At 39.6% G+C, this 18,617-nt stretch overlaps 3 protein-coding genes across 5 annotated transcripts in view; 2 read left to right on the top strand and 1 right to left on the bottom strand.

The window, feature by feature from the left end:
• LOC109468288 overlaps positions 1–4,645 on the top strand; it is a 20,770-nt gene extending 16,125 nt beyond the window's left edge. For all 3 annotated transcript variants that reach the window (XM_019766542.1, XM_019766544.1, XM_019766543.1), the window contains exons 12-18: positions 50–415; positions 669–788; positions 1,280–1,445; positions 1,654–1,841; positions 1,973–2,054; positions 2,303–2,490; positions 3,867–4,645. In XM_019766542.1, coding sequence (XP_019622101.1) covers positions 50–415; positions 669–788; positions 1,280–1,445; positions 1,654–1,841; positions 1,973–2,054; positions 2,303–2,490; positions 3,867–4,124 — 1,368 coding nt within the window. In that variant the 3' untranslated portion in view covers positions 4,125–4,645. The remainder of the gene's footprint in view (positions 1–49; positions 416–668; positions 789–1,279; positions 1,446–1,653; positions 1,842–1,972; positions 2,055–2,302; positions 2,491–3,866) is intronic.
• A 3,258-nt stretch (positions 4,646–7,903) lies between these two features.
• LOC109468273 lies at positions 7,904–13,633 on the bottom strand. The gene is made up of 7 exons (XM_019766528.1): positions 13,419–13,633; positions 11,031–11,254; positions 10,374–10,490; positions 9,338–9,479; positions 8,966–9,081; positions 8,410–8,466; positions 7,904–8,069 (listed from the first exon to the last, which is right to left on the bottom strand). Exons 1-7 carry the CDS (start codon positions 13,428–13,430, stop codon positions 7,904–7,906), a joined length of 834 nt encoding a protein of 277 aa, XP_019622087.1. The 5' UTR covers positions 13,431–13,633.
• Positions 13,634–15,728: 2,095 nt separating this feature from the next.
• On the top strand, positions 15,729–18,359 carry LOC109468279. The gene is made up of 2 exons (XM_019766535.1): positions 15,729–16,690; positions 17,497–18,359. Exons 1-2 carry the CDS (start codon positions 15,778–15,780, stop codon positions 17,799–17,801), a joined length of 1,218 nt encoding a protein of 405 aa, XP_019622094.1. The 5' UTR covers positions 15,729–15,777; the 3' UTR covers positions 17,802–18,359.
• Positions 18,360–18,617: the final 258 nt, after the last annotated feature.

The following is an 18,617-nucleotide window of genomic DNA, read 5'->3' on the forward strand; positions in this document are numbered from 1 at the left end:
AAAAATCGATGATAATTGTGCCACATAAATTGTACATTTTTCTTTACAGGAAGTTGCTAGCTTCGTGAGTGACCTTCTCTTCAGCTTAGCAGGAGTTGTTTTTAATATCCTTAATAGCCTGGACACAGCACATGAAGAAGTACTGGAAAAGCTAAACGTGCTTGAGAGGAAGGTCGATGATATTTATGAAGCAATACGGAACCTGGGCATCATGACGAGATGGCAACACGAGATGGTAAGAGCCGTTCAGTTGTATGCTGAGTCCGAGACAAGGATCAAGGACATGCTCGACACGTTGCGAACTCGATTTCGCATTACAAGAAACGGAACACTGGAACCTATCCTGGCCAATGAAGACCTCGTTCAAGAGTGGGTGGACAATGTACTGACTCAGGGCGGCGGAGGCATGAACTCGGTACGTACGTAGGTGTTTAAATAGCATTTGAGTACATTCTTATCGATACAAGCAAATAGTTCAAACAACAACAACAACACATCGCTATTTTCGAAGTTGAATGTAAGAACAGAATGCTGGCTTGATATGTATGAAGTGATGTTGGCTTATTATGTGTATTGACAAATGTGTGTTGACAAATATCAAGCTATGGGAGAGAGTGAGTGAGTTAAGTGTTGACAAAGTAATTTTCATCACTTGTCGTTCCCTTTAGGCCTTGAACAACATGCATCGCATGGTGATGGGGACCGAGTCACTGTTTCATGGGAAGTCATACATTAAAATAATGGACGACCTACTGAAAAGCCAGAATCATCCGACTGCCATTGAACAGGTAGATTTGTTCCTTTTTAAAACCACTAAACTGAAGATATCTTTAGAGTGTAATGATTTATAGATATGTGAATTCAGGTAGGCTTTTTTGTGTGTGCTTCTGGGCAAAATTTATCCTTGTCACATCTATAAATGAAACCACTTGTAATCTGTTTACTTGAATAACAATCCGATTGGTAAGAAAGATTTAGGCTCCTAAGTAAAAAAAGTACCTGTTATTGCAGGTTCCTTGTATGCCATGCTTGTATGCCTTGTATACTTTAAGATATTCAAAGAAAAAAAGAAACACTACTCAATGCTTTTGGAAGTATGGAATAATCTTTTGGTTAACAATGTGATTCACAACACAATAAAGGAAATTCATGTAATAAAATTCGTTGTGATAATTTCAAAGGTGTACAACAAGGTACCTAAATGCCCATTATGTTCACAATTTTCCTCTAGGATTTCAAAATTCCAACAATAACTTACCAATCACTTTAATTTGTTCAGCTGAGGATTATCGCTGAATACATCATTGACCTCCAACTCTCCGCGTACGTCGCCTGGATCCTCGCTCTCAGGCATAATGGTGATATGGGCGGAGTTGAAGAAATCATGAAGAGAGGACACAACAAGCTGAGTCAACAAAATTGCTTCATGGCTCGTTACTTCTATGGTGAGTGAATTAGTTTGTTGCCAAACACTAACCAAATTTACTCCTGACAATATTTTCCCACACCATGTTCTGTTGGACACACATACTGAATAACCGCTGTAAGCTTGGAACAAGGTATTACGAAGCTAAAATGAAAATGAAATCAATTGACGGTATAGAAATTGAAGGTTTTTACATATATCTGATATCACGTATTCTTATCATTTAGACTGGCCGGCAGGCACGTATGGCTTTCCCATGGCAACTGGCGGGTGCCCGAATGGGTCATCTGTGACTTTTGAGGAGGGCCAGTACGGGATGAATGGAGTCAACGGTTTCCAATGGTCACAGGATGATCAACTGCATTTAAGCGGAGGTGTCTCCAGGAACACTGTGAAGCAGAGGGTCTGCATGAAGGTAATGCATTACAGTTATATTAACCATGAAGTTTTAACTTATAAGATATAAAATTACATATTTATGTTGAGTTCTTTTGTGAAGTCATGATACATGAATTTTCTTTTCTTCAATTTCTTTTGTTTTTATAGACGACTTACAGTGACAGCGAGGACAACGTTGACTGGCCAAAAGGAAGCTACTGCTTGTTTAAGTATAGGAGCTGTCCAGAAGGTTCGTACGTGTATATGCATATTGCCCCTTTGACCTACTCAACATCCCTGATACAATTTGTTTCCATGTTCGCCTTGATAGATTATTGATCAGAATCACAGGGATTTCGGGATCAAGTCAAGACCCTAGTATTTTTTACCCTCTTTTCAAAACTGATTGTCCAGGAATAATTGCAGATTTTAAGCTCAATATTTACTATTCTATGGATTTGGGCAAATCAATCATAAAATGCATGTTTTTACCTTCAGGATTCAGTTGGGGCCGGCTGGGATTTCCCGGAGGTACTAAGACTGGAGTTATTCCGGATGGAGACGTGGCCAGTGACAGCACAGAGATGGAGTACTGCTGCCGGAATGACGGGGTTGCGTCCTTGGCCATCCGCCTGCCTTCCAGATCCCCCTTCTACCTGCTGAGACATGGAGGAGAGTGCCAGCAGGTACAGAAAGATGTACTTATGATATCTGTCCGTAGAATTTGATGCAGAATTATTTCAAATGAGACAAAGGAAATAAGGCCGCGTCTTCTTATTCCATACTTGCTTAAAGACGTCCAGGGAATTAAAACTTGGTTGAGTTCAAACTTACACCTGTCTCTCTGGTAGTCAAATATATCTTCATTGTATTTCAAGGCCACATTGCAAGGCAAAGTCCTCTTTACTATTTGTTCTAGTGATATGGCTGGTAAAGAGTAATTGAATATCTTCTCAATCGTGTTCTTATTCTGATGTCACAATTCTCCACGGCGCCCGACTGGGCAGCTTTTGGGAAAATACGACATAAAAGACAACAAAACGCTTAATAACAATCATGGACACTATTTCTGTATATTCTCGATATGAATTGTTAATTTTTCGTTTATACAAACAGTCCGGCCGGCCATTTGGAAATGTGACATAAGCACTACATCATGTCTATCATAATAATCGTATGACCACCAAATTTTCAGAGGATGGTGTACTTGTAAAAGTTTATCATGAGTACAATTTTTATGCCGTTATGACGTAATATGACGTCATTATGTGATTTTATTGGCAAAAACCATCTAGATAGGTTATTCCCTGAAAAGTAAATGTTACACAACATAACTTTACCAAAAGCGTTTATGACAGAATATTACGGTGTACTAACTTCTTATGTTGGCCATAGCAACACCGGTGACGTCATAAGCTATCCGCCATCTTGGATCATCAATCTTGAATTTTCAAAAATATTTTTTTTCAGGATAAGCCTAAAATACATTGTAAACAGACTTAAGACGTTCATAATTATGAACCTTTTATGTAAAAAGTAATTGAAGTATTGATGACATTTTAAGAAAAATAACCTGTATATACCTGTTCTAATGATATGGTACACCATCCTGGATTTTGGCCAATGAAGTCATAAATTAGCATAAATTATGCATTTTAATGATAAAATTAACATCAAATTATATGACATGTTTTAATATTAGAAACCATGTGTGACATAAAACCCATAAAATTCTATTGTTGAAACGAAAATTACTAAATTCAGCAAAAAAATGTCTGTCAGAAACCCGTTGCCATGGCAACACAAAAATCATTATCTTATTCCAATGATACCAAATTGTTGTTAACAATATCTTAAGACAAGTCACCAAGTTTGGCCGTCCTAGCGCTAGCCGTTCAGACGCTATGTGACATCAAAGTTGGCGCGGGCACTTTTATTCCCCCTCCCGCCCTCCCGGTCTAGGTAGGGTTAAGCGACCTCTACTGTGTGTAATACTTTGTTTTTGCATACAAAGAGAGGTTTATGTTATTGAGGTTTATGTTTATTTCTCCTGTTTTTCTAGGTCGATGGAGCAACTGTTCGTGAGGAGTGGATTGAGTACACGGGTAACGGACACAGGGCTGGCATGACTCCTGACGATGATGGTGACGACAACAGCCACAAGATCTACTACTGCTTCTACAGCGCATCAGGGTCATCACCCAACATCCCAGCTACACCGATCATCTCAGCTGCTGTACCAGCGCACACAGCAAACGTAATCAGCTATGTTACGTGCGTCATCATCAGCCTTGTAACTGGGCTATGGGCCCTAATCTGAGAATCAGGCCATTGGTGATAATACTCATCATAACCATTCTAATGACCAAACCTTTTCTAGAAAGATCATCTATTTTAGTAAAGAATCTGTCATTTTATCCTACCTGTGACAATGCTGAATAGCCATTTTCACACAAAAAATCATTTCATTCTATAAGAAATGCCTGATATATATGACGTTTCCATATATTTGGGAAAACTACTTTGAATATCAAGTTGAGTATGAAAATACTTTTTACTTCTTGATTAAAAGCAGACACATCAATTTATCACTTCGATGCTGATAGAATCTTGATTTGAACCCTGATTTTCAAATTCATTTTGATCTTCTGATATGATCATATGAGGTAAAGACAAATTAGAATATGTGACACAAAACTGTGGGAAAATGGATACATACATGTTGAAATGGGGTCCACTGTATGGTAAATTGTTAGACTGATGTATTGTTTGCAAAATGTCTCTGGGTATTTATTTTTCTTGTATGTGAACATGTCCTTTGCCTTTATTCTTTGAAATTACAATAAAGATTATTTGGAGAAAAAAATGACAAACAAGACTGGCAATGAAAACATACATTGCCATGGCGACGGTGGTTGCTGTTAGGGTTATTGTTTGCATGGCACTGCCATCATTTCATGATTTTGAGGAAGACTTGGTACTTGGACTTTTTAAGTCTAGACAGATACAGTGCACTCCTCCCCTGAGTGCATAGTTAACGAGCCCCGGGGTCACAAAAAGTAGGGCCATCTGGGGCAGACAGGTCTTCAGGGTTCCAGGAATGTGGGCATGGATGTGGGTCAGAGAAATGCCTGTGGACATTCCGCATGCCTGTGGACAAAATGCCTGTACAATTCCTAGAATTCTTGCGAATTGCACACAATACTGTACCATTAGGCTCCTCCCCGAGACGTCGCCAAAAAGAATGAGCAGATGATATACAACGTGTTAAAAAACTACGAGGTATGTAAATATGTACAAATGGCATTCTATTGTTGGTTTGGAGAGTTACGTGCTGCATATTTTGAATTTGTTTTGCTAACTCTTACCTTAAAACTTAAATCTTTTTCGTACTAGGTTAATTGGTGACGGATTTTCTACATCCAAATGTTGCCGTGTAATGGTCATGGGGTGTTGTATAGATGTTTGATTGTTTGCCAGTTTGGAATAATTCCATTTAAAGAGTTCTATTCTTCTTTTAAACAGGTAGTACTACTGTATATTTTACTGTATAAAAGTCACAGTCACTATATTGTTTGGCTTGTGCTATGTATATTTTAATCTTTGTCAGTTTTGAACAAATATTGTTTGCAGAGTTATATTTTAAAGGATGCAGTACTGTATATATTTTGACTGAGGCTCTGTTTTACTGTGTGATAGACACTATATTGTTTGGAGTGTGCTATAGATATTTTAAGGTTTATCAGTAACACAATGTCATATCCAGGATTTTTAGATGTTTGTCAGTTTTGAAACAAAAATCATTTGCAGAGGTCTATTGTTCCTTTACAGACCGTGATACTGTATGTTTTACTATGTGATAGTCAGTATATTAGTCAGTATATTATTTGGAGTATTCCTTAAATGTTTGAAGGTCTATCAATGACATAATACCAGATTTCAGAAAAAAGTAATCAAACCCAGGCAACGTCTAGACCCATTCATGTTATATCATTCTATACAGAATTTTAGTCTTGTATGGCAAAAATTTTTTTTCAAGAAAACTGTACAGGATTTTATAGTGTTCCAAACTTTTCAGACATTTAGGTGTTTTATGCAAAATGTTAGGGGGGGGGGGGGGTATGTCGAATGCTTAGATATGGACACGATTAGACCACTGATGAAAAAGCTAACTCAAACTAAATCTGTTACAATCAGTGATGAGCAACTGGGGGGCGATCTTTGCAAGAATATTGTATTCAGTTCTTTTGATACCGGTAATAACATGTACATAACCGTGCATACCTGTATATATCCAAGATTTGGTCGTGAAATAAACCATGTAGTGAAGTCTATGTTTGAATTTTTTGTCTTCATTGAAATCAATATACAATAATTTGTAATATACTTATAATATAGTTCGGCAGTGATCGGGAGGCCACACTCGGCTATGTGTGACAGGACCTAGAACAGTTAACTTGGATAGTTTGTAAAATACACCCTTCCATGTGTACTAACTAGTATTTATGCAACACACACACACATACATTCTGAACGTTGACGCATTTGTTATCAGATGAATATCCAATTTATCATATATATGTACATTAGTAGATTACTGCATTGTTTTTGATTCAGATCTATGCCATTGACTAATAAAACCTGTGAGCTTTAACATGTATTAAACAGGGAAAATCATTTATGCAACTGAAACTTTAAAATGGCTCTGTGCTTTCTTTAATGTGTTATCCGAGGCTACATATAATGTATTATTACAAACAGCAGGTCCAACAATACATCTATTCGGGTGGTAGCATTGTTATAACGACGTACGTGACAGACTTTGCCGAAGTGGTAATGTTCACTCAGAAATTCATTTCTGAGTAACATTTAGTTCCATTGTGTAATTTTAATTTGTTTGTAGTAGTATGCATAAAAATAAAATAAATCTAGATTACCCATATTAATGACCAAAGAAACACAAGAAGACAATAGTACATTTTCAACTTATCAAAGTTAATTTGAGTATGAAACTTCCTATATTCAAATTCCTATTCAAAATAACACTGCATTTCCCTATTGCATTTTATCATGTATATTTTATCTATTTGCATGTGAGTATTTCCTTCTTGCATAGTGATTCTTATAATCTTACTTTATAATTGCTATTTGCAAGTATTTTTTTTCAAGAAACGTGTACTAGAGTAAGTTGCATATCTATATATCTGCACGTACGTGCAACATCTAAAAGAATACAAACTTGTAAACGAAACTAGACTTACTGAATTCTGCATAAGAAACATTTTGTTGCTAGCCGTACTTTGCTACGGTGTACAAAAATGTTATATTTCAGCCTCTACCAGGCTACGGAAGCGGCTGGAAAGATTAGAAATTGGCAAACATGCCAGGGGAGTTGGTCTTCAAAAGGGTGCGGCAAATGTACTCCTTAGCAGACGAACTACCCTGACTATTTGGTCAATTTTTAACTCGTTCTGGCTGCTTCTGAACACTGCTAGAGGCTTACACTGGTCCACACAACCGGACATTGCACTAGAGTGATTAAATGGACGATTCCATCTGAAACCTTTTCTAAGGGGCCGGCGGTTCTCGACTGTTTGACAGTTCGACGGTGCGCATGTGTCAGAGGTCAGAGTTTGTTTGTACTGGGGTTAAATAGGGAAACGTATCATCACATGATAAAGAAAGGGAAAATGAGGTAGATTTAAGCACCCCCCCCCCCGCTTTACTGGCGTTCCAGATGGAATAGTCCAATGAAAGAGTCAAGCCTCAGCTAGCATGTCGGCAGAACGTAATGCACCTGCGCGAAACCAGTGAAGTAGTGTATAATATATTGGGCAGAACCTTTGTTTAATTAAGGATAACATCCCATCTATAGTTTCCAAGCGTTGCAGTACGTTCGGCCGACATACTACCTCAGCTATTACACAACCTACGCATCAAAGCGAAGTATTCGCGCGAGCACTAAACGAACGAGACTGACAAAAAGCACTGTCGGTTCCAAACGCCCGTGTACGAATACCGGAATACAAATATCGTTGGCACAAATGTATTGAGAAAGTGGGCAAGACGAATTAACGCAGCGACCCATGTGACACGCTATCATGCAGGCAACACTGATGCATCTTTGACAGAAGCTTGCTCGGCAGATCGTAGCGTGAAACAGTGGGCCGGCGTTCTCTTTGCAGAGTCGGCACATCTTTCTGTGAGTGCCGAACTTCGACCTCCACTTCTTGAAGTGTAGGAGGACGCAAACGGGAACCATGTCCTGGAGAAAAATAAGAAGATTTCATTTGCTTTATGTACTTACTTATTATAAAAGGAATCGTGTTTTGGTTGTGTTACTGCGAAAATAAAGCGCCTGTTACACATAGCCGAATATGTAACTGTACAGATATGTATTAAATATTTGACGTGACCCCATTTATAGCAGCACCACCAGTCAGATTTGCTCTGAGGAAGGTGAGGCGGCCACCGAAACGTCGGCTGAATAAAACCATTGGTTGTGTAAGAAGAATCTCTTCGTTCACTGAACTCAGGAGCTTGATGAAACTATTCACAGAGATTTGTAAGTTCCAGTCTGAGTTCTAGTATGAATTATTACATACCTCATGCTGCAAGTCACGTGGCTCTCTGTCTTGTGGCTCTCCTGTCGTGGGCGGGATCTGTGTATGTAGAATCCATAGAAAGTCATGATAACGTGCATATACGTGTATAGGCTGCCTTACTCTTCTTTTTTTTTTAATTTTTAAGTTATCTTTTGTTTCTGGTTTGAATTTGCTGTGTTGGAGTAACGATGAACTATTACCAAAGCTAACTATCGAGACGCTAACAACGAAACATTCAGCGGCATGTATAGATGACTTTTATTACGCAACAATGTACAAGGTACAAAGTATGGCAGAAATGAGAGAACAAATCTAACAAATCAGTCTACGTAGTACAATACTAGGTGATATGGGATGGAAAGGCGCTTATACAATCATAACAAACAAATACCACAACTTTAGGGTCTACCCCTGGAGTCACGAATAGCTTAACAAATATTAAACAATTACAGCCCCACTTAGCCTGCCTATAGCTTAACCTTTCGGTCAGAGAGGTCAGTTTACTTAACGAGGTATAGGCCAGGGTCAACAGAGTCCATTCTTATCCAAGTTGTACAGGCGTGTACTTACAGCTGCTGTGGGTGAAAAACCCTGCAGGAAGAAGTTACGGATGTCTTGTAGAGCTCTCTTTGTCTGCACCTCTGGGCCGTCCAGTGCCGGGGCCAGGAGAGTCTGTATGAGAAAAAAATGAATGAATAAATGAATAATGTTCCGTAATTAAAAGACTTTTACATTGTAATTGCACTTTTAACAATATCACACTTTCACCTCCGAAACTCATTTACTCCTTTAGCGGACTAACTCCCATGTATGATATCTGTTCTATCTGCAAATTTCTACTCTTTAATTTTTTCCATCTTATAGGTTCTGAAGTCTTGGATATTGCGCAACACTACCAACTCAAGTGACGAACGGACGTGGCGTTTACCTTGAGGCACGCCCTGCTTCTCGTGACGTCCACCCGTCCATCGCCGTCAACAGGTGCGACGATCACCTTCAGATGTCCGTCCATGCTGTTGAACGGAAGCGTCGTTATCACTGTCACGTTCTCTCCAGAATCCATGTCCCTACTGAAGTAGAAAAAAAAAGGAAAATTGTATCCTATTCGAGCGCAAAAATGACACCATCAAATCACATCGTTTCATCGACATTTTGCGTATAGAATGACAAAAAAAAGGTTAGCAAAACATCTGATGCGATATAAATGTGCCTCCAGCAGAAGCATTGCGTCACATTTCAACCAAAAACAATATGGCGCCCGCATGACGTTAAATCCAACATGGCCGCCCCTGTAAACATACCCGCAAAACAATAGTATATACTGCCTTTGCAATCTGCTTTGTTTATCTAATGTTGAATATAAGGCTGTATTGAAAGTTTCGAAGAGAGTTGGATAACAAAATCCTTAGCAATGATACACAGTCAAGTGTTTATACCTAGGCCTGACAAACGTTTCAGTAACCGTCTGTCACCTTCCTTAGCCACAGCAAGTAAATTCTATGGATGACATTCTCCACAGACTCCAAATCTAATGCGAGCGGGCGAAAGGAAAAACAAGGCGGGTCGATAAAAAACAAGGTCCCTACATTTTGAAATTTTGACTCATTGTACAAATGGTTTTGATTTAGAGGGAACATCACATATACACAGCCAACATCACATATCACTGCATCAAAGTAAGAAACAAAACATGAAATCAGAGCCTTTTCTTGTTTCCTCTCTTTATAGTTATCTGTAATCCATCTTCCGGCATGGCAACAGACAAATGTCTTGTTTTTTTTCCAAAATCAGGGAAAATTAATGCGCGTGCTGGTGTCATCCATAAATATTATCTGCTGCGGCCTTAGCGGAAATGCTGACCGGTCCTACTTCCCACTGCAGCTAGATGTCGCTGCTGCAATGCGAGAATGCGGACTGTTACTTATATACGTTATGTGAAATGTACATGTATGCAAAATACTTACTAGGGCTGCATGGGCACCAATACGTCATCTGGAAGGGAGTCCTCTTGAACAGAATTGTCGGGCACGAACATTTTGACCATCGTTTCCATGATTTTCAACCTCGTGTCTTCGCTGAAGCTGTAACGTCGGTACGATGTCGGTGATTATGTTTGTCATTATTCGTTATGATACATCTATAAATTAAGTTGTAAACAAAAACGGAGAACTATGAATTTAAGGTTCATCTGTGTTGTTGAACAAAGTATCGAAAGTGAACATTGGAATGAAATTCCTTTGCCCCCACTCCGAAGCCGCTTTTATGTATAGCATATAAAAGCAATTTGCCTAAATTTGTTTTTAGGAGGACAAGCCGAAATAGTATCCTTATATCTGTATCGTCTAAGATCGCGGCAGTAGGCAAATTGGGCGTGCTGCTACAAACACAAACACACCCACACACAAACACACACTGGCACACAAATACACATAAAACACACACACAAACACACACACACACACACACACACACACACACACACACACACACACACACACACACACACACACACACACACACACAAATACACTCTACTCTTTCCAGCCGCTTCCCGAAGCCTAGTAGAGGCTAGGACGCCCCGAAAATGTAACATTTTTGGCTAAGGTAGTTACAGCACTTACGGCATTGAACCCTGTTCATCGCTAGCCCGGATGAACAGGTCATACACATGTATCCACATGCCGCCTTCGCGCACGGAGAACTCCTGCTGTTGGTCTGCCGGCGGGCGTCGGTTTACGGGCAGGTTCAAGGCTGTTTGGTAGTTGTTCCTGGGGATGTGGACGTTTCTTGGTTTGTCTGGATACTCAGCAATCATCCAGGCATCGGTGCAAGGCGTACGTTGGTCCTGTTAAAAAGAAATACCGTCATGATTGAAATCATACACATCAATAAAAGTATGTGAAAAGTAAAAAGGTAACATTGGCAAAGCACCTGCAAAATGTTTGCATTCAGATGGTCTAGCCTAAAACTACTGCCCTGTTTATTCTTAGTAAATGCATTCATATACATAATGAATAGCGCCTCAAACTTTGTCCTACAACTTGTATGTAACAGAACACCATGAGGCGTATGCCAAAAGCACCAGTTCCTATGGTTACAGGCGTCTTGTTCAAGTCATTGACCTGATGCATTTAGAGAAGAAGAGGAAGAAACAGAGCAACCCCCCTAAGTTTTCTTTTTGCGAAAGTAAAGATACATACAACAACAATCAAAATTTAACATCAAAACATAACCTTAACTTTAAACACCCAGGAAAACAGAAAAGTTCCACACCAATTGTACCAAAGAATGTAAAAAGTACCTCTTCCGTGTTGGACATGTGTGTCCCTTTCTCTTTTTCGTACACAACACTACAAGGGATCAGGGGAACAAAACATTTATAAACTAGTATATTACCCTGATGAATTGTCGGACACTGTATAAAATTCACCGTTATGTGTTATCATGACGGTTTACTGAACGAACCCTTAAATGTGCCAAAGCCCGTTCTTTGTATACCGGCGAAAGTGATTCGAAAGAGAAAGAAGAATATGCTGCATATTGTTGACCTAATGCTTGCCATTTACTGGTTGTATGTCATCATATTCAGTGCATTAAATGCAGTCCATGTTTACGAGTGTTGCATTGTAATACGTCGTTCTTATTTTCATGGTTTTCCTTGAGTTTGTGAGGTTTTTGCGACGGTACAAAAGAGAAACACTGTTTGCGTGTAGTGCCCACCCGAAAGGTCCATAGGTAAATTGACTATGAAAGTGAAAATAGTGAGTGATATATACTCACATAAATTGACTTCGTAATCATAGATCTTTAACCGTACACAGCCGTTGTGTGGATAGAATCAAGGTTAAAACTAAATATGCCTAAATTGTTCAGATACTCAGGTTCTAAACGTAAAATTGCCACCGTGGTAAATGGTTCGTTTAGAATATGTGGCGCAGCAGTTTTTTTAAATGAGTCAGGGGAATCCCCTTGGTCATGCAGCTACGTATACGTATATGCATGCTGCATGGTCGCAAAACAGCGCAGTGTAAGATTGATACGCCACAAAAACCAGGTCTTTTGAATAAGAAGTAAACAATCGTTTGTAAAACATTAGCAATCACTCCGAAGAAAGGTCTTGTTCAAAAAGCTTGCAGAAGTGACTTTAATGTGCCCGTGGACCTCGGTCATTGACCTAGGAACGAAATTGTAGTAAATCCCCGGCCGGAGGTAGCCAATAGCAGACTTCTTAGGCGGCTGGAATTAGTAAAATTGGCCAAATAAACCGATAGCTTGCCATGAGAGTTAGTCCACTAAACGAGCAAATTTTGATGAACTGTAGTCCTTTAGCGGACCCTGGCATGCAGTGTCTATTTGGGCAATTTCTGCTCTTTCCACCTGCCTCTAAATCTTGGTAGAGCTAAGAAGGTGTCCCTGTTTGATCTTTTTTCCGACCCCAAAATACCCAACCAATTGTACCGACGAGCGAAAACAACATCTATTTCGTGTTCGACATGTGCACCGATACCCCTTCTTTCTATACAGCGAGGGTCAACAGTATCATTATAGTAAATCTGGCTATATACTTCGAATTTTATTTAAAATGTATACATGTAGCATAGGCCCATACCAACATAACAGGGTGGTTTAAAACACGTATAAACCGATGTTGATAAATTATCGATAATATGTAATTCCGTTAAATGTGCTATAAAGGTCTATAATGGGTAAAATTTGTGGCTAGTTTATGAAAGTGAAAGTAGAATGCGCTACATGTTGTTGAACTATTGATTACAATTCACCGGGCGCTCGATAATCATATTTAGGGTAATCCCAAGTCCTTATGATCCATACATACTTTAAGGGTGTTGGATTGTAATTCATCGTTGATATTTTCCCTGAATTTGTGAGACTTTTGCGACATTACAGCACAAAGGAGGGACGTTCACCTGTTAGTGTTTGTTTACGCACCTGGGAAAGGTCTAAATGACTATAAAATTCAAACTGAAAACAGTGAATGTTATACTCACTTGAGTCGACATCGCAGATGTTTAACTATACTCTGGCGTTGTGAAGTGGAAATCAAGGCCTAAATTGCGCAGATACGGGGTAAAACTGGGCCTGAGGGCGTGAACTTGACGCCGTGGCTAAAATGTATGGCGCAGCACTGTTGTGTGAGTGAGGGGAATTACCTTCGTCATATAGAACTTCGTCACTTCGCGCAGTACGAGATTAATACGCCCCAAAATAGTTCTCTGAACAAGAAATAAATAATCGCTTATAGAACGTTAGCAAAGATAACTTTTTAGAAATAAAAGTTGCAACAATATAGATGAAATGGCTTCTCCCGGAAGTGTGTTGAAGTGATCCTATTGTGCTGTTGACCTGAGGTTGACCCCCGTGACCGAAACGGTGGGGAATCCCCGGGTGGAAGGTTTTGCTGTGTGATGGGTTTAACCGAGGTTTTATATAGAAGCCGAGGCATGGGACTTTCCGCCCGTTTCTGTATGTGACACAACAAAATTTCTCTAGGCGGGGAAGGTAACGTTCACCATCCTCACACAACTGTGCTCCCGCCCGCCGCATAACGATCTGAGCTTGTTCAGGTAACGTAACAGGTGTTACTGTTTTACTTTTATAGAGCATTTGCATTAGACATTATTTCCAATCTGGGATGATATATTTTGAATTATTCAATGTAGCATCGCTAAACTGAGGTAAAAGAAGATCGTAAACCTGCTTGTGTGACAGTATGATCACGGTCTGGTGTCTGGTGGCAGTAGTAGTGGAGGTGGTAATGCACATGTATGTGTGTAAGCGTGTGTGTTTATGTGTGTGTGTGTGTGTGTGTGTGTGTGTGTGTGTGTGTGTGTGTGTGTGTGTGTGTGTGTGTGTGTGTGTGTGTGTGTGTGTGTGTGTGTGTGTATGTCTGTGTGATTGTGTGTGTGTATGTGTGTTTGAGCTGAGTGATTTCGCGTGAAATGCTTTAGTAGAAATGTCTGTAATGATTAATTGCTTAGTAATAAAAATGGCTGAGTGACGCATCACGCATAACCAGCTAAACTACAGATGAGTCATAGGGAACACAATAGTACTGTCAAACTGCATTATACTATGAACAATGGGACTGAGACTTGCACAATTTCTCATGTACACTTTCCTATGGGTAGATCTTTATTGGTGTGTCTTACTCCATCACGGATAAGTGTAGATATGTAAGTATTGTACATTTGGGAATACATCTGTAGCAGCGACACCTATTTTTCAATGCAATGTGAACCAGCCAGAATTGCCCTAAGAAGGTGACAGACGGTCACCCAAACGTCGGCTGAAAAAAAGTCTTGGTTGTGTAAAAAAATTCTCTTTACTCAATCTTGAAATACTGTTTTACACCTGCACTGGTGTATGTGACGTTGAGAATTACCTGCACCAAAAAAGTTTTACCGGCACTAATCAGAATTTAGTATAGATTATGCTAAAACTGTTCATAAACCATGATAATTATGTCTTTTATACTTCGTAGTTCACACAGACAATGCAGCAAATCAAAATCCACATTGTTTACTCTTACATGTACATAATAAACCAAGTACATAGACTGGTTCATGTTAGGTATATATAGGTAAATTCAGAAATACACAGTTCCAATTTGACCTACACGAACCTACATATGCGACTGCATTTCGAGCCCTAATTATATTTGCTAATAATACTTCCTGGTTCGTGTTGTTGCATTGGATCCTTTGCCAGCCTGAGCCTAAAAAACAGTGAGATTGTACAGCGTATACAGTGTTTAATCGGAAAGAGGGAGGGGGTCAGTTTGAGGCCATTAGGCCATATTGATTTGATTATATGGATGACATCCTCTGGGAACACCAAATCTGATGCGAGCGTGTGAATAAAAAAAGTTTTGCAAAAAATAAGTTCCTTTCATTATGAAATCTACGTGGTTTTGAAGGTTGAACAAATGACACAGGATATGATGTGGCGAATAATCTACTCTTCAAATTCATTTCTTTTCCATTTCGTGTTTTTTGTTTGATTTTGGCATTCTACGACATTGGTATCGTGTTCCATTATATATTTTTGCAACTAAACGGTATATATTTGCTCATTTGTAACAGTTTTGTACGACTTACAGTATGGTTGAAAACTTTTCTTTGGAAAAGGCCGAAAATTCATCCATATAATCAAATCAACACGACCTTAGGTTATCAACCATGGATTATGGGGACACTGTCGTCAGGGAAATATGCCTAACGTCAATGGATTTTACCATTTGTTCTGTCTATATGTACTGACAAAAGGCGTCTGTTTAAAGCTGTCACCTTGCGTTTTTCAGGCCTCTATGTGCAGCAGATCATCATCATCAACTAGACGCAATACACAATGACTGGCTCCAGGTTCAGCAGAGAGTATCCTAATGTCTCACGCATCATCGGCAAAAATGAAAATTTAAAATATGCCAAACCCGGTTTCAAAAGGTCCTCTGAGCAATCATTTTATATCTTTCCAAACCAATTGTGCACGGTCCGTCTGAGTGGGAACATGGGCCAAAATGGTCCGTTGAAACTGCTAGAAAGTCTATATCTGTTTACTATCACAAAAATCAATGCTTGCAAAAAGGCAGTGTACAACATCCGTTTTCCTGAAACAGAGCTAGTGCAACATGTGAAGGAACATGCTGTTGTCGACTTCTTCGAAAGAAAAAGGAAGGATTCAGGCATACTTGTAAAGCAGTGCAACAGTAGCAAAGCTCTTACATCCGGTTCAAATGCTTCGCCCAGTTTTCTGTTTGGAAAGAGGAGGGAAACATTTGACGTCTACCTTCGGTTTCTATTTGGAATAGTAGTTCCCAAACCCTTGTCTGCTTTTGAAACTCCACCAAACTATCGTGACACAAAATACCAAGTAGTAGAACCATACATCGTCTCCCAAGTTCTGGAACGAATCTTTGAGCTTGTTTTGACTTTTGAAGACCCGGTACAAACGTCCATCCATTATAAAATCGCTACCCTTATTCTGATAGCATGGAACAATCGCTGCATTCCGAAAGAAGGTGTTAGACTGGAATATTTCCTTTCGTTTTTCATCCGAAGTCTTGGCATATATGTTAACGCTTGCATCAAAGAGGCAAAAGAAAACAGTCAGGTTGACTCCAAACCAATAGATGTAGAAACAGACAAGCCCGTTGACCAAGAGCAAGTTCAAGCTGGAGCTCGAGTTCCCGCTATGACAAAAGCCGGTCTGAAGGAACACATGGCGTCACTAAGGCAGATGTGGTGCCAGGAGTTCTCTGCCGGTAAGACTTAAGATTAGGGATTAATCTTTAAGCAGTTATTACGGTGTCATCAACCAGCGTAGCATCTACTTCGAGGTCTGAGCTTTTATCCAAATAAATTTAAAGCATGTCCACACCCAATCATACAAATATTGTATTCATTTTCGAGCTTCTTAGAAAATTTATTTGGATTCGATATCTGTGTGCACAAAGATACTTAAACCTTATTCCAAGATTATAATCATTGTAAAATTAATATCTCTTACCCATTGTATCGACGCTATCAATATTTACAGTGCAATCGTCATTAACTGTATGTATTAGTGCAACACGGATTTTCAATAGTTTAAGATAACATTACAGCGTCCCATGGGACTCTATTTATTTATTTATAAGACGGCTGGGTAGCCCCATTCAGCTTGCATTCCAAGGGGGACCAGCAAAATTACAAGTCAAGACATTGTTACATACAGAAAAACAAGAGTGGACAACATACAGTAAACATAAAAGTCCGATGCGTCAAAACATAAAAGTCATATACTCAAAGTCCTAGCCAGTCAAAGGTCAAAGCACGAAAATTAGGAGTGGAGGTCACTATTAAGTAATGTGGCGGTCACATACATCGTTGGATCGTAAAATGAATGTATTCTTGGGACAATCTTGTTTCTGAAAGGCTGTCTTAGTTCCTCGTCGGTGGTTGGGTCTCACAGAGCATCTTCTGCCATGCTGGAAAATCCTGACTTCAAATTACAATGTGGTACGTACGACGACTTGTGAATGGGATGGCAGCCTCAGTTAAAGCATTGGCGCTGTGTTTGTATTTCCAGGTTTAGCCGAGGACTTGCTGTGCGAAGATCGGCAGCGAGCTCTCCGCCGTTTCGGTAGAGAAAAGGGCCTGAAACAGTACGAGATAGACAACATCCTGAACGCCAGCAGCGCCAGTCTCAAGGAGAAGGGGCTCGCACTGATGGACGCCTGGCAGCACGGGCGGTGTGGCTCCATCGTGCGGAGTGGGAAGGAACTGCAGCAGGAACATTTTGAGGAGACGCTGAAAGCTTTGAGCAGACGTGGTAGAAACTCACACAAAGATAGGGAGTCTAAGGCCCCCTCTCCACCAGACGGCGGTCTCTGAGCAGAATGTTCAGGAAGCAAAATTTGATTTGTGCAACCCTTAATTTCATATCATAATTAGAATATGATGCAATTTGTAAAAGGAAATAATTGTTGAGGCACTGAAAGCTCTTGCCAAAAATAGTTAAACACGGAACACGAAGATATAGAAACTAAGGCTACCTTTCCACCATACAGTGATCTACGAGCGACCGTACACCAAGCAAGATTTGATGTAGAATACTTGAACCTTGATTTTATATTATAGGTAATGTTTTTATTGATATCTTTTGTGGATCTATGAACTTGCTGAGATCATATTTGTACTTTTCATGATCTATATTAATACATATGGACTTGCTAGCTGATGAGGTTCTATTTCATAAGAATGTACTTTTGTGGATCTATGGACTTGCTGAAATCCTATGTGTACATTTGTAAACCTATGAACTTTGTGAACCTATAGATTGCATCTATTTACTTAGTAGTACTTTTGTGGATCTATATGGACTTCTCTGAGATCCTAAGGACGGTCTCTTGGATTGGTGGTTCGTACCTCTTTGGTTTGTTACCTTCTGTATCCTTTAGTAGTATATGAAGTAGTATATTGGGCATCTGGATCCTTTTTCTCCTGAGGTGTCTTTTTTGAGATACTGTATTGAGTATCTGTATCCTTTTTTCCCCTGAGTTTTCTTGATTGAGGTAGAATATTTCAATTGCATAGGTTTATTTGTACATTGGCACGGACTAATTTTGAACGTGTAAGCTTCTTGTGCACTGCAACGATAGTCTGTACTTTATCCAGTGAGTCCTCTTTTCGTGAATGACACCAGACAGA

This window comes from Branchiostoma belcheri, unplaced genomic scaffold, assembly GCF_001625305.1.
Source record: "Branchiostoma belcheri isolate BF01 breed outbred unplaced genomic scaffold, Haploidv18h27 scaffold198, whole genome shotgun sequence".
Classification (NCBI taxonomy): Eukaryota; Metazoa; Chordata; class Leptocardii; order Amphioxiformes; family Branchiostomatidae; genus Branchiostoma; species Branchiostoma belcheri.

Excerpts from the sequence above, each read along its gene's own strand:
- LOC109468279 (XM_019766535.1), top strand. The coding sequence starts at position 15,778 with ATGACTGGCTCCAGGTTCAGCAGAGAGTATCCTAATGTCTCACGCATC. Across the intron at positions 16,691-17,496 it reads GTGCCAGGAGTTCTCTGCCG|GTTTAGCCGAGGACTTGCTG; the intron begins GTAAGACTTAAG and ends TTGTATTTCCAG.
- LOC109468273 (XM_019766528.1), bottom strand. Across the intron at positions 10,491-11,030 it reads GATGAACAGGGTTCAATGCC|CTTCAGCGAAGACACGAGGT; the intron begins GTAAGTGCTGTA and ends CCGACGTTACAG. Across the intron at positions 9,480-10,373 it reads TTGGTGCCCATGCAGCCCTA|TAGGGACATGGATTCTGGAG; the intron begins GTAAGTATTTTG and ends TTTCTACTTCAG.